At 35.1% G+C, this 16,938-nt stretch overlaps 1 protein-coding gene across 1 annotated transcript in view; it reads right to left on the bottom strand.

Annotated features, from left to right (window-relative positions):
- LOC106470606 (diacylglycerol O-acyltransferase 1-like) overlaps positions 1 to 14,171 on the bottom strand; it is a 46,443-nt gene extending 32,272 nt beyond the window's left edge. Inside the window, exons 1-5 of the mRNA XM_022399234.1 lie at positions 14,037 to 14,171; positions 11,885 to 12,051; positions 11,025 to 11,112; positions 8,970 to 9,010; positions 3,929 to 4,014 (exon numbers count right to left, since the gene is read on the bottom strand). Of these exons, the coding sequence (XP_022254942.1) occupies positions 3,929 to 4,014; positions 8,970 to 9,010; positions 11,025 to 11,112; positions 11,885 to 12,051; positions 14,037 to 14,171 (517 nt within the window). The remainder of the gene's footprint in view (positions 1 to 3,928; positions 4,015 to 8,969; positions 9,011 to 11,024; positions 11,113 to 11,884; positions 12,052 to 14,036) is intronic.
- Positions 14,172 to 16,938: the final 2,767 nt, after the last annotated feature.

Here is a 16,938-nt window from a genome sequence, read left to right as displayed (position 1 = left end):
CAGAAAAATATTTTCTATATTTTTTTTATGATCCTGTGATCCTGTAAACATTGTAAATCTACTTACAAACCTAACTTAGGAACATATTGTTTGTTCTGAATCTACTTGCAAGTTATAATTTGCCTATACTAAAAATGTATTTCAAATAGGTACTTCCTTCCACTCACAAGATTAGCTATTCTCATTCTTTGCTGCCCTCTATATGCAAAATTTTTCTTTTTTGCATGCCATAAGCCTTCCACTCCCCCCCTATTGAAGTAAAGTGATTCCAACATATCTGTCATGTAAATCATCATGCATCACCTTTCCGCCAATAGGAGCATGGTATACTCACGTAACGCACGTGACTCCCTCTATGCACTTCTACCAAACTATCACTTCAAGGTCTGGCAGAAGACAGAAGCACCGGATAAGTGTGGGGAGGATGGGTGAGAAGAACCTATTGGAAATACATTTTCATTATAGGAAACTTATAACTTCTGATACAGTACTTCCCTCATCTCACAAGATTAACTAGAATCCCACATTGATTAGGAAGAGGGACAGGTGCAAGGAAAGAACAGACATACACCCAAAAAGCATCTGAAGGAAACCTCCATATATGAGAGAGTCAGATCTGAAGAGAGGAACTGCACCGCTTCTAACCAGATATCCTTTTCACTCATCCATAAAGAGTGGAGAAAAAGGGTGGGAAAAGGAGAGGAGTACATCCAAGTGGGAGAGAATTGAGGGAGGATAATTATACGAATCCTTAAGTAGATATATGCAAGTCAATCCTACCAAGCAGAAAAGTGGGTAAAGAAAGGATGAGCCCCACAGTATAGATTGGGTAGTGCATGAAGGACCGTACTTCATAAGTCAACTACATCCAAAATCTATGCCGCTTGGAACAGACATCCACACAGGGGTAGGATGAGGATCATACTATCTTTACCTCATGCCCCAGAGACCGGAGGGAATCTAAAACCATTCCAACCCTAGGGCATGACAAATGTTACTTGAGGAATATCTTGATCCAGGAACCTGACATCCACTATCGAAAGGATGTCTATGAAAACAAAACTTACTCCCCTAACAGCAAAACCAACCAGAACCATTTGATAAGCAATAACATCCTCGGACAAAGGTACATGATGGATAGCAGAGAGCAGAACAATTCCCCTTATTCCTACTGTGACCCACAACACAAGGGGAGCACAATTGAGGGAGGAAGATAGACAACCTTGAACATGCATGAGGATTTATGTTGATTGCTTCACTCTAAATCCAAAACCCAGCTGCGGGGTACTGACATTTGCATTGGAGTAGTATGAGGGATAAACTGCAATTCGATGTGATGGAGAATAGCACATCGTCTACACCAGCAGAACACCATTGCCCTACTCTGTACTGAATGGTATTGTGTGGAAAACATTCAGCAAGGTGCCTCCACAGTCGACTACCCAAGCAGCTTGGAACTGGTAAGTGGTAAGGACTCCCATACTCCACTTGAAGGGGGTGAAAATGCGTAGGAGAGTCCAGAGGAATCTCATCACCTGAGACAGTGCAATTGGTAATCACGAAACCTATTTTTGAAAAGCAGACCATCCCGATTTATTCAATGGCAGGGATGGGCAGCTATCCCCTTCTGCTTTACCCATGAAGTCCATGGGTGGTATGGTCTGGAACTGGCAAGTTTTATGAAGCAAACATTGCAAGGTTACTCACCTTCAAGCAATCTTGTGAAACACCCCATCTCAATGGGGAGCATTGCAAAGCCATGGAATGGAAAGCTGCCAAGGTTTTCAGGAAGAAGGAACGATCTGGATAAAGGATAAAATATGTTTGAGGACAAAGTGTGTATGTAATTTCAATGGCAAACAAGTCAGACCATCAATGACCACAAGCCAAAAGGAGAAGAAAATATACTTTAAGGGAAAAATGAAACATAGAACACGAGCAAATAGGAACGAACAGAGGTAAAGTGAGAGAATGGAAGACCACATTAACATCCCAGTCTAGAAGAGTAGGTCATTGGGGTGGACGACAAATCTGGAAGGAATGGATTAACATGGGAATGACAAGTAAATCAGAGACTCTATGGTAATGGGAAAGGCAAAAGGATTGGGATAAGGCTTCCTGATAATCCGAAATGGAGGAGACCAAAGACCCCTGGTTGAAAACCCATGTCAAAAACTAAGACACACCAGCCACAATAGGTTGAGCAGCTGGAATTCCCCGAACATGTGACCACATGTGAAACACTTCCCACTTCTGTTGATATACCTCCATGGAAGAAGGACATATGGACTGAACCAAATAGAAATCTATGGGATAAATCTTGTCGGGGCAGGAAAGACAATCTGCCACGAGATTGAAAGTAGAACATGATGTGCGATTAAATGAATGTGGTGCTTGTGAACCCAATAGAGGAGATCCAACGTACGAAAACAGAGGGATTTCAACTGGGTACTACCTTGGTGATTGATATATGCTACCACTGTCAAATTGTCAGAATTAATCATCACCAGGGTGAGAGGTAGGAAGCGATACAAAGCCTGATGGACAGCTAGAAGCTCGAGGATATAGATATGTGAGGGCTGCTCATTGACAAACCAATGACCTGAAGCTTCCTGGTGATAGACCCATGCACCCCAGCCCTGAAGGGCTGCATTCATAAACAGATGTAAAACTGGACAATGAGAAGGAAGCAGGATGCTCACTGATGTGTAAGTCTTGTCCAATCACCAAAGCAGATCGTTCACTAAGGAAGGAGGAAGTTTAATAAGAGCAGCCAAGGGATCCCAAGCAAGGTTCCAATGAACTTCAGAATTCCTGTTTTTCTTTCAAGAGTCGACGGAAAGGTGAATGTATAATAAAAAAGGGGACTATAATGAGTTAGAATGAAATTAATTCAAAAGAAAACTGAATAGTGTATAAAATATAACCACTTCGAGAAGAAACTGTATCTCAAACTGTTTAAATCAAGTAAAAAAAAGAAACATACCCAAACACAAGCGCTGTCAAATGAGAAGTGATAGTTTGTGTCACATGAGTATGTTATGCTCCTATTAGCAGAGATGTGACACATGATGATTTACATGACACGTTGGAAACACTTGATTCTAATAGGGGGGAGCAGAAGGCTTGTGGCATGCATAAAAAAAAAGTTTGCACATAGAGGGCAGCAATGAAGGAGAATAGCTAATCTTATTAGCAGAGGGAAGTACCGTATCGGAAACCTGATTTAGGAACATACCTTTTGATGTGATGTTGTAAATGTTATAAATCTACTTACAAACCTAACTTAGGAAAATATTATTTGTTCTGAATCTACTTGCAAACCTGACTTACGAACATACCTTTTGTTGTGATCCTGTAAACGTTCTAAATTTACTTGCAAACCTAACTCAGGAATATATTATTTGCTCTGTGTCTACTTGCAAATCTGATTTAAAAACATATCTATTGTTGTGATGCTGTAAGTGTGGTGAATCTCATTATTTAATTTCTGTAGTGCATATTGGTGTATATTTAAACTTTGTATTGTAAGTTAGGTTTATGTTTAAGTGGAATGTTCCTGTAGAAGCTGTAAAGTGAAATGTTGAGTGTCCAATTACAGAAAAATGAGAAATTTGATGTTATAAGGTCATTCATTACTATTATTAAAATGTTGTGAACCTACTTACAAACCAGACTTAGTTACATACTGTTTGTTGTAATTTTGTAAATGTTGTGAAGCTACTTAGAAACTTAGAAGCATATAGTTTTTTTGTGATCATGTAAATGTAGAAATCTACTTACAGATGCATATTGTCTGTTGTATCCTGTTTACACTGTGAATCAACTTGCATGAAATACCAAAAACATTTCTGATCATTTCATGCTATTTTATTGTCATATCCAATAGTTACTGAAAATGGGTTTGAAAGCAAAAACCACCACATACTTAATACTATCAGTACTGATGGCCAGTTTGCTGGCTTTCCCATAAACACTTTGAACCATTGAAGAGGGTCAACCAGAATCCCATACCTGTAAATAAAAATTTGATAACATAAAATGCTTAAAAGAAAAATATTTGACAATAAATATTTTCCAATAAAGATGACAACAAACAAATATTAAAAAGCATATGTTAATTTCAAATCTTTCCTTAAGTCCCATCTTAGCACAATATCTTAAGAAACAAGCATTTTAAGTTAACTTAAACAAATTTCATTTAAAAAACAAATATCTTTCAAGCTCAATTGCAACATTTTTATGATGTTATGAGAGGTGAATACAAATATGCAAGATAATGTCTAAAGTTCTCTCATCTTACTATTAATACTTAAGACCAAAACAAAAGGAGGAGGTTGGGTGTGCTATAATCTAATGTTAGATATGTTATTAGGTTAAACTTACACATTTTGGTAGCTGTACAGTTACAACACTGTGAATGACTAAGGCATAAGTGGTTAGTGGTACAGAAGAAAAAAATATATACACATGTGTGTGTGTAAAAAAATACTAGCTATCAGCAAAACTCAACCAGTATTACTCAAATGTATAATTCATTGAATTAATAAAAATACAGCATAAATTTCCGAGAAGCCTATATAGTTTGCACTAGCCGTTCATAATTTTGAATTGATAGACTTCATGGGAGGCAGCAAGTAAATAACATCCACTGGTAACTTTTGGGCTACTCTAATTAAATAGCCAATACGGAAAAACACTACTTGTTTTAGAGCAAAGCCACAATGGAATATCTGCTATGTCCACTGCAGGAAATCTAACACCGGATTTTAGGATTGTAGAGAATAGACTTACCACTGTCCAAACCGAGGGCAAAAATGTTCCAAACAACAATTAAGTTTTTCTTATGATTATAAAAAAAAACAGAAATTACATTATGAATAGAAAACAACAAAGTGGGTTTTCAAGCACAGAATAAAAAAAATCACTACTCTAATGAATATATTTGATTGTGATATTCTGGGTCCACTTGGCAACATCATCATCCAAAAAAAAATGAAATTAATTATGGAGAATAAATCAGGATAAATTAATTTACTTTTGTAATTCCATATTTTTACATTTTTAGAGTTAAATGAATTTCAAACAGGTACTTACCTCTGAAATACTGAAAGCCTTTCCTTGTTGAGTATGAACTCATGCTGTCAACAAAATAAGTGACTAAAAATTTCCAAATGTCCTTTACACATTACTCAAAATTCTCAACTTGCCTATCTTCAATGTGATTTATTGTGCAAGTGTCAGATCTTACATAATCTCTACTCTTCCTCCATAATTTAGGTTTTATTGAAATTGGCAGTTGTGATGAAATTTTGGTTATCAGGGTAAGAGGTAAGTACGTGTTTGAACTTCATTTTAATTCCAAAAATGTAAGATTCAGATAAAATACACTTCCTTGTAAAACACTGAAAGTTAGAATGCCCACAATGTAAAGGAGGTTAAAACAGATGAACATAAAAGGAAACCAAAATTACTGAACTACAAGTTAAAGGCTAGGGAGATGATAGTCTATATAACAATATATATGTATCCAAGCAGAATTCATTAATATGGATGGAGCAAGATCCACAGAAAGAGAATTGTCATAATGTATAAGACAAAGAAATTATATTGATTCCTTTGATAACATCCTTTTCCCTAAAATATGAGCAAATAGCCCTGACCACACATAACAAATGTTCATCAGAAGAAGAATCAGAGCCAGTCACAGTAAGTAACACAATAAGAGAAAAAACAGTGATGATCATCTCTTGCATTCCAAGTCTCTGGTCGGAAGGCTTTATCAGGATACAAATACAGAACCTTCCTGAAAAAAAAATGTATGAGAAACATCAATAACAAAAACCATCTGAGGGAAAGATGGTAGAGTGAATGAGTTGCAATGGGTTAAAAAGAGGAAGACAAGCAACTTGTTACCAGACTTAAATTCTACTGGGGACAATGTATAAGTACTTGTGGGAGACATAATAATAATAATAAAAAAAACTTTGAAAAAGCACCTGAGAAAAAAGTGTGGCTGACAGAGGTACATGGCTACTGTGGTGACTGAAAATGGTTGAGAGAGAAATTCTATATTCAGCAATAAAATTAAACAAGCCCCAATCATGAAAGAGGTACATTAATAAAACTTAAACAAACCATTAACAAGTTGAAGAAAAACATGAAACCATATTCCACAGACATCAACTCTAAAACAGAGACCAACAAGACTGGTATACTGCCAGGAATGAATGTCTCCATGAATGTGACATAATTTGAGCTATCCAAGAAGAGAAGCCACCTGCAATAACAAAGGACCACATAATAGCCAGTCATAAAGATGCAGATGATAAACATCACCGTGGAAGATGTATCAAAAAATAATGAAATAGAATCCCTTTGAGATAGGTATGAAGAGTGGAAACCATGGTGGAGCAGGCTAGTATGCAGCAACAAGAAGAATAGGACAATGGGACCAACTGATCTTGGTCAATAACTGAGAAAAATAATGATGAAGAAGACAGGTAGAAAAAAAATTCTCTCAAGACAGCTCGAAGCAGCCATTGCTAGAAAAGATGATCCTGCAATTCAAAACCAGTAAAGCACCAGAAGTCCAGATGATGCATTGCCATTGCATCAAGCATAGAATGGTTGAACCATTGACACAATCAATGAAATACCAGCACAAAGAAAGAAATTATGTGGATTCAGCCAAACTAGTAAAGAAATCACAAGTTAAGGTTGCAACATCAAGTTCCAATCGATCATGCCTGTAGATATACATCACCATAGTTGAAGTGTCTGTGAGTACTAAAATACAGCATTAGTGTAACAAGGACAGGAACTCCTGATATCCATGTGGAACAGCCCAACTCACTAAAAGAATAATGTGAAAATGGGATATTTGAGAATACTACATTCCCAAATTAGAAAGGATGTATTTGACAGAAGGGAAAGTTTGCTCACCCAAAACTTGAGAGATTGCAAAGCCAAAGGAGACAGGTGAAGAGTTCCTAAAAGAGTGTAAATATAAAACCTCAGAGGAATGAAATATTGAATAGACACAATCTGAGACTTGAATTCATGAAAAATCCATCTGAAAGAAGGATCTCACTGGGAGGTCAATTTAGTATTAAGTAACCATTTAGTGAAGATCCTCTAATCATCCATGCAATAACATTCAATACTGAGTGCTTGTAAAAGACCAACTAATGATTTTACCACATGTGTGGAGACAAAGAAAGCTGAATCCAGACCAAAATGTAAGGGCCATAAGCTGAAAAATTACTCAACCTTGTGAAAAATGAAGATGGTTGAATCAAGAATTGTAAGTAAGTGTTTCTGAAATCTCTATTCATCATCCAATAATCTTGACAAGGGAACTTTCATGAGATTCTTATAGGTTCTGCCTAAAGATGTGGAATATCTCGATTGAAATTGAGTTGGGATAGATTGAAGACCAGTCTTCAATATTCTGTTGTCTTCTGTTAGAGTAAATAACATGAGGAAACACGAAGTATAAATTCAATATCTCCTTGTTGTGGAATAAATTCAAAACTGTCAGATCCAAAATAATATAGAAACTGGAAGAGTCAAATTTTGATGATGAATATAAAATCAAAGTGAAGAATCCAAGAAATACAAAGAGGAACAATTATCTGAGATGACCCCCAATAATCTGAGCAAAAGAGTCATTCACAATAGAGTGAATAGTATGTCATAAAGATATACCTTGCTTGTTTGGATGCTAGGTCACATTAAAAGTATGAGTAAATGTAGCAAGCATTGTTAAACATAACACACAGGAATCTAGAAGTGAATGACAACCAGAAGCAAACTGAGATGCAAAAACCCTAACCAACTTCTGCTATCAAGTTTCTCCTGAATGGGAGGCAATTTAAAGCCACATATTTGCAAACACAAGAAGGGAAATAATTATTTAGTTTGAAAAAAAAACATTATATATATATATATATATATATATATATATATATATAGAGATTAGATGCTTAAAGGATGAGCATATAACAATGCAACCCAATGTGTGAAAGTATCAATGGAACATAAGAGCCAAGAGGATCAAAACTAGGGAAGGAAGAGTAGAAGAATGAATATGAAGTGTATCAATGCAGGGCTAGTTTAAAAAAATATCTTCAACCCAAATATCTAAAGAAGATGGGAAAAATAAAGAACCAAGTACAAAAATCATTTCACATGACAGAAGAACCCTCAGTTATAAAGGAAATAGATTCAATACTTAAATATATATAACATACCTGAGTGAAAAAGAAAGGAGACCAGCAGAAGTTTTATCAAAATCAGGTCTAGCATTGAAATCCAACTCTGCAGACAAATAACCCTGAGGAAAAACTAAAGAAAATGAAAATTCTGATGCATATTAAACACCCACACAATCATTATATCCTTCAGGAATATTAGTATGCAATGGCACAAATACTTTGAACCATTAGAGCTGAGATAACAGCTACAATTTGCACAGCATGCTGCAGCAAATTGCTTAAGTAATGCCTACAATTAACAGTTCCATCAGAAAGTAAGTCATAGTAAAGTAAACAGTGTGACTGTGAATAAGAAAATCTAAATCATGACAGGAAAACAAAGGTTATGAAGTTCCCCTGATGCTTATGCAATAAATAAGGGAAGGTAAGAGAATGGAGAATTATGGGTAAGTGCTATGTAATCTGTAAAGGAAATTCAGAAATCTTGAATCATGTTTTGTCAACAGCATGAATTCAAATGCAACAAGGAAAGGCTTTCAGTATTTCAGGGGTAAATCTATTGGATTTGAAATTTATGATATTTTTGTACATTACCATAAATTATACCAACTCAATTATTTTTTTAAAGTAATTTCATTCTTTATTGAATAATTCACATTTACGTGGGAACATATGGCTACATGTATAATTAAATGTCAAGTACAGTTTTTTTCCCCTCCCTCTGTATTTAACTAATTCTACTCTACTCACTTGATGATATTTTCCAAGGCAACCCTGGTATTGGAAAGAACCTGTGGACATGAGTAAAGAAAAGTCACTATATGAAGATTACAGATACATTACCTGCTGTAAAGTATCAAAATATCAGTTGAAATCCATAACAAAATCTTAATAGTTTAGATTTCATAAATGTACAGTAATGGAAACAAGTAAGGAAACGTTAGTGAAATGTACTGTATTGCAAGAAAAAGATTTGTTTCATATAAGCATAGAAGTTTCATTAGATCTATAGATGTACAACAGGTTAATCCATAATTACAACATACAAATATTTAATCATATACAGTAACATATGGTGTGTAAGCCCTTTGCTCTTTTTATATCAGGATAACTGCTCAACATGCTGCCATTGAATTTATTAATAAAAGTGCATGTAATGTTCCTTCAAATACCCTATAGCATGTCACACAATTTTACAAGTTGCTTTGTTGCCTTTTTACCTCTTCTTTATCCATGTAGGTCCAAATTTATTGATGTTCAAGTCGAACTCTTGGTTGGCCAATGCAGAAGTCTGGTATTCCAGTTCCCTGCTTCCTTTCCTGCAAGGTTTTTACCATGTTGGTTACGTGCTTAGAATAATTATCATGCTGAGACATATATTCCTGGCCAACTATGTGTGTTTCTAATAATTGATTAGAATCTGTCTGTATTTATCTGTCATCAGCATGTCACCAATTTTTACTAAGTCTCCAACACTATTAAAGGAGATGCTATCCCAAAGCTGAATAGATTCCTCCTCGTGTTTCTTTGCAGCTGTTGTACTTTGATACTTCTACTGTCCCATTTTCCTATTTTGAATATGTTGCTATTGATGATTGCTGAACAACTCAAACTTGGACTCAATGATTAACAACACCCCTTGTTAGGCCTGCTCACTCCTGTATGTGATTTTCACTACTCATTTCAACTTTTCCTTTGCTTTGCCTCTCAACAAAGAACATTTTCATACAGCTAAATGCTCAATGAGGTTGCACTGAGCCAAATTATTTCTGACTGTCCTCAGGGTGTATTAAGAATTTCTACTTGAAGCAATATTATTGGTTAGATCTCTATTAGAATGTCTCCTTTCTTGTAAGGAGCATATCCTGAGGTACGTGAGATCACTGGTACAACTTTGAGCTTCCTTTTTTGACTGTGTTTGTTATCAATGGTGCCAACTTCCTGAACCTGAAAAATGTCTTGCATACAACACATATCGATACATGCAGTTTGTCTTCAATTTCACAAGTATGGTAACTTCATTATACAAAATGGTAGCTGTTATACACTTTTCATGAAGTACTTCCTTCCTATAAGGCATGACTCCTCCAACATACATACTTAGAAATTTATTTTTTCGATAATGGAAATTAATCAATTTTCTTTCACCCAACTTATGTTAAAAGAATATTACAACATAAAAAAACCACATGTATATACATACAATTATAATTACTTTCAAACTAGTTGGAGAAAAGTCAACAATATCTGGCTGTGCAAAGAAGGAAGGCTGTGACTGATGTCAGGATTGTGATGAAACCTATCTTGTTTGACTGTAGGTGGCAGGAATCAATAAATCATATGTCAAAAAATGCTGAAATACTGTAAAACTGTTAAAATGTTTGAAACTTTTACATGCATAATATGTTTATATTTTTATATTTTTCTTTAATGTTTTCTCTTGTAAGTACTGTAGCATTACTTGCACACCTGAAACCAAGATTAACAGAATAATGTTAGTTTTCTACTCATGTTAAAAACACTTTATTCATAAATTATACCTAATTCAATTACATAATTTCCATTGTCATTATTATGTATATGTATATATAATGTACATATTTATATGTCTTTATACTTCTTCAATAATTATTTTCCCAAAATCAGACTACTGATGCAAAGTATTTCTAAAATAGTTATGGATATAGAAAGCACTTTACATTTAATAGTTTGATTGAATCTATTAAATTGACCACATTTTATAAAACTTATTCAAAATCCCTCACAAGTAAAAAATCATGGTGAAGCTCAAACTAATCAACTTACAAGAAGAATAATACATAAGTTTAACAATCCTCTGTAGTTGGTGTACCCACTTGAAAAGCTTAATAATGAGTCCTTTGGCCGATGAACCCTACAAAAATGGATGCCAAACCAGATAGAAAATAATTAAATACTGAAAATTGTACAATGGAATATTTAAAAAAAAATTCTACAGATTTCACAGTTTAAAATTCTTCTGATTAGATGAAATTAAAAGTATGAAATTTAAAATCCTTATGAGTAAGTTTTTGGTTATGTTACACTGACAGGAAAAAGAAATTATGGCTTCCCCCTCATGAAAACATTTATATACAAATTTAATTAGTAATTACTATGTTCTAAATGTTTTCAGGTTGGGTCTACATGGCCATTGTTTATGATGGATGCAACTCACAAATTTAACACTCTTAATACTCAGAGATACCAGCACAACTTTTATTTTTTGAATAAATTAAAATAGTCCAGTTAATTGCAAATGTTGCAGTAATATTGATAGTGATACCTAAACTGCTACTGTAAGTGTAATTCAATTTATTGAGTTAGCTACTGATGAAGAAAGGTCTGCCTTTTAAATCTGCTTGGTTAACTTAGACTTTTGGTTTTACTTTTATACTCACAGTGTTTCTTACTTTTACTTTTCATTGATTTGTTTAAATCTACATGTTTTCTTTAAATTTAACATAAGTTGTAGTGTTAGTAATAGCAATACTACTACTAGTAGTAGTACACTCCTAAGGCTATAGTATTAGTACTGGCTTTTCTAGGGCAACTTTTATTTTATATAAACATAGCCTACTCATGTTACTTAAACTTACATTGACTAGTTAGAACGCTACTTTACAAAACTCATAATCTAAACTCACGGATTATCTGGCTGGACAGCTCGTTCTCTCTTTTCCCTTTCATTTACATCCTGCACTCGAGTAACACTCTGCGTACGACGTAATCGAGTTTTGTTTTTACTACTCTCGCCAGCATCACAGCCTCTACCTGTGAACACCATTATTGTGCTCGAAATAAATATCGACACCTAACGGAAGGACGACATTTAGTTAAAAAATAAGTACATGGCATATCCTTAAAAAAATCTTTGGGTTGAGAAAATATAGATTTCTGAATTTTCTTTTGAAATATAAGAGAAAGTTATAACATCTAAATACTAAAAGTAATGCATTTTACTTATCTGAAGCTTAAAAATTATAATTTCCTTGACAAAAAAATAAAAAGAATAATGCTTTAAAGAAATAGATAAACATATACATAAACAACGAAAATATTTTAGAAAAAATAGGACCACTAAATTATTAATAAGCTTAACTAACATACGATCAAATTTCACTATTTTGTCTCACAAGAGTAGCTTATGAGTTGGCGTTGATTAGCTGCTTTCCCTTTAGTCTGTCCCTCGACTTACAACACTATAAAATCTGGGGTTCGATTCCAGCGATGGACACAGTAGATAGCCCACTGTGGCTTTGCTCTCAAACAAACACACAACCATATAGTCTATCACTTTAAAACTAGGTACGGTTAGCGCAGGTGTCCCTCATGTAGTTTTACGCGAAATTCAACAAAACCAAACAAATTGACAGATTCAAGTCTTTTTCTAATTACTCCAAATCACATTTATTTTCTCAACCGAAACCAAACCAGTGGGAAAAACAAATTAATGTAAACATAATTATAAGGAATACCAAGTAGATGGAATTAACGACTAAATTATTGTCCACTTTAATGCCTTCATGCATAGATTCATACAATTCGTATACGATATCAATGCCTTCACATATTATTGTCGTGACCTATGCATAAAAGGGCCAAAGTTCAAAGACATATCAACAACCTCTAACTCCCATCTTACAATACGTTACTAGATATGAAAATGAACAAATAATTTTTGGCCAAATATTTCAATTCTAAAATTGAAACATCCTCTTATTAACATGATATATTGAAATAATACCTTTGGTTAGTAATCACACTCAACTTAATATCACAAGGTCTTAACACACTGGTGAAATCCTTTGTTTCCATACACATGTTGCTTACTGTTTTCTTTGTGTAGTTGGTGCATTCATATTATTCAACACTCATGAATGATCTTATATAATGTTCAATGCATGTGTGCTAGACCACACACATATTTATTTATCTGCCATCATTACTTATTATCACATACTCTAATACCTTATGACAGACTACTTTTAGCTCCTGGCAAATTACTTTGGCAACCTTCTCGGGTAACTTTCTGAAGCTATGTTTCAGTAGCTGCAGTTCAATGACGTTTTGCCATTTAAGAGCCCTTACATACGGATATTTTTTCTTTTCAGACATCATAAAATAAGTAATCATTGGCAGAATTATACCAAAGTAAGACTTTTAAGCTCAAATTTTCATCTTCTAGGATTATTATTGATGCCATTATTTCAATATACATTTAGAGGAACTATAAATCCTTCTCTGCATAGATTTGCAATACTTCTCCAGGCATGGGGGGAAGAATCTAGTGAGGATCAGACAGCATGCTCCATAGAGTTCTTGCCACTTAACCAGATCAAGAGAGAGATTTTCTTGAACTGTGGGACAATATTTTGTATCAGCAAATTTTGCTCAGTGCCTCAGAAAGCAATGTTATAATGCTTTTTCAGTCACATGACTGTCCTAACTTATGAAGTAAATAAAGCAGGTTTCATCTGATATCAAATGGGTGTTTCCTTTTAGGAAACTCTACTCTGTAGTTTGGAAAGCAAGGGTTGTTAAGTCCTTTTGGTCCCATTTATCTTATGATTAACAATTCATACTAACTGTGTATTAATTGGAAATTGGACAATGTAGTGCATACAATGTACTGAGAATACCACTTGATAGCTTGAAAAGCAAGGATAACAACTTCCTTTCAATCTGTGATCCTGCATTCTGTGACGGTCCTAGCTCTATTATGATCAGCTACTTCTGATCATATTGATCAAGAGGCCACTAATGGTAGCTCAGCCGACTGATGGAGCAGTCTCTTACCTCTATCTCTAGTGTTTCCTCATGAATTCGCAGATAATTATTTTCAGCTCTTTCCTCCTTGTCAGGTGAGTCGTCATGACTTGAGATGACATTCTCATCCATTTCCACTCCAGTCTCCTGATTAGGCCAGTGCATGAAAGATTCATTTATGACATTCGAATATATCTTGTATTCATCCTCCACATGCTTTCATGTGCTTTGAGTCTATTGTAACTCATATATCATTGGATCAAACTGCTGGAGTATGATATACAGACCTGTCCTGTTGAGTCTGAGTAGCTTCCTTGGTGCTGGCATGTACTATGGCCAGGCCCAATCTATACAATAATAAATGCATTCCTATATAGTCTTAACATATTACTTCTGAAGTTTGGCAGATTTTTCTAACTGTGACGGGATTTATCATCAAGACATAAGCATATTTGTCGAACAGACTGTAGATTTCTGTATGCTCATTCCACTTGGTTTGGTCAAGATTAACAAACTTGGTAATTTGTATTGCCCATTCTGCTAAGTCATCTGACTGGGAGTGATATGGTAAAGTGCATATCTTCCCCACAATTAACACTTTAAACAATTTATAGGACAACTGGCCATTGAAATTTCTCTTTCATCTGTGACAATTTTTTTCCAGTGCTCCTAAACATGCTATCCAATGCTCCACCAACAAGTCAGCTATGGACTGTCGTAATGTATTGACCAATGGATAAGCATTTGTCTACTTCATGAAATAGTTAATGGAGATGAATATATAAAAATTACATCTCTCAATCTCTGGAAATGGGCCAGTGATATCCAGTTTAACCTTTGTTGTAGACCAAACAACTCTCTGTAGGAATTTACCCTGCTTCAGCCAGTTCTTTTCCTGGGCGGCACACACTGTACAATATTCTCACCAACACCAAACATCTTGACTCGAATGTGTCCAGAAGAATAGCTGTTAGCCCAAGGATGGATAATATCTTGGTGTCCTCCAGTCTTTGTATTATGCGAAGTCTGGAGGATATCCTGTCTTAGTATTCTGGAGACCATTTGCTGCATCAGTCTGAGTAAGTGCCATAGATTATGAGCATCCAAGATACGTACCTCTATTTATACTGGCTGGGCTTTATCTTGGTACATGGTAAGAACTGCCCATGCTAGACCAGGATCTTTCAGTTTGCTCTTTCCAGAGCACTCAAAGTATTAATCTTCACAGACATACAGGGTCTCACCATGCAGCAAAATAGTCCATCCACGTTTCTATGTTGCAGGCTCAGCCAATGCAGTATGACAGACGTACTATTGCAATGTTTTTTTCTACAATAAACTATCACCCTTCCGGATTTTTAAAGCTTGTGAACCATTTCAGCAAAACAGTTTCACCTGGACAGTGAATCATCTACCAAACAAGAAGTAGCAACAGTGTTTATGAAGACCACAGTTGCAAGCAGTTTTTTTCTTCCATCATACAGTATCTAAATTATGGAGCCATCAACATATGACTAGCATATACAATTACATATTCTACTCCATCCTCCAGCTATAATAATTCCCCTTCTTGATTCTTTTGTCACAATATGAACTTGCTTTTTTGTAATGCATATGCTAGCATTGGATTATCCACTAAAACAAGCTTTAGTAATCAAAATTCTTGATCCAAGTCCTCGCTCCATTCAAAGTGTGTCTAAATTTTAATGCTGTGGATATCTTAGAGAATTTGACCATAAACCGTCGATAATATGACACGAAACCAAGGAAACTGTGGACAACTTCTCACTTTATTACAGGTTTGGGCTAGTCTCTTACTGCTGCTATCATAACAGGGTCTGTAAAAACTCCATCTATACCTACGATTTGTTTGTTTGTAATTAAGCACAAAGCTACACAATGGGCTATCTGTGTTCTGCCCACCACGGGTATCGAAACCCGGATTCTAGCGTTGTAAGTCCGCAGACATACCGCTGTGCCACTGGGGGGCAACATACCTACGATGTGACAGAGATACTTTACTTTTGTATACACGAGCATGCGTTTTTATGCTGTCAGTTTCAAGCCTACTTTATTTATCAACTGGAATACCATTTTCAGATTCTTAGCCACAGACTTGAACATGTGATCAAACATAAAATCATTGTCAATGTAGACCAGACACTTCTCCCATTGCAACCCTTTCAGTGTAAACTCCAATCATTGGTTTACGTACAATTCTATGCCATCCTGAGCCTGTTGTGTAGGGTTTTGTATTAAATATTTGAACAAGCTACATTCAAAAAGTTCATATAGAAATTATTTCATGCTAGCTTGAGACTTAAGAATAAAGTCTGCAGTATGTCCATTATCTGTGTTGAAGAATTTGCACATATTTTGACATGTGGTCAGACGTAGTAAACTACATGCAGAAAATGCATGTGAGCTAAAAAAAAACATGAATATAACCAAATAAAGATATACTCTAAACTAATTACAGAAAGGTGAAATTAGTATTTGATCCAGCCACGACAATGAGTGCAAGTTAATTTTTAGAGCGAAGATACCTGTGCGATTGCAAATTTACGGCACTTTTAACAATGTTTGTAAAAAGCTAGGATCAATATCATGGTAACAAACTTAAAAATTTGCACTGATAGTAGGGTATATTTAATTGAAATTGATTTTTCTAAGGAACGATGGAATATAGGTCTGCAAAATAACAACAGATTCAACAAGATATTTTTTATGAATACTTGAATCCGTGAGAATGAAATAAAGAGACTAAACCCAATGTAAAACAAGTAAGCACAGTCTTTATTAGAACACAAACACAATGTATACACATACTTTGAACAGCTTGTTTGTTTGTTTTTGAATTTCGCGCACAGCTACACGAGGGCTATCTTCGTTAGCCGTCCCTAATTTAGCAGTGTAAGACTAGAGGGAAGGC

The sequence above is a fragment of the Limulus polyphemus genome, unplaced genomic scaffold, assembly GCF_000517525.1.
Source record: "Limulus polyphemus unplaced genomic scaffold, Limulus_polyphemus-2.1.2 Scaffold4113, whole genome shotgun sequence".
In the NCBI taxonomy this organism is placed as follows: Eukaryota; Metazoa; Arthropoda; class Merostomata; order Xiphosura; family Limulidae; genus Limulus; species Limulus polyphemus.
The sequence above is the reverse complement of the archived record's forward strand: the minus strand, read 5'-3'. Positions and strand labels throughout refer to the sequence as shown.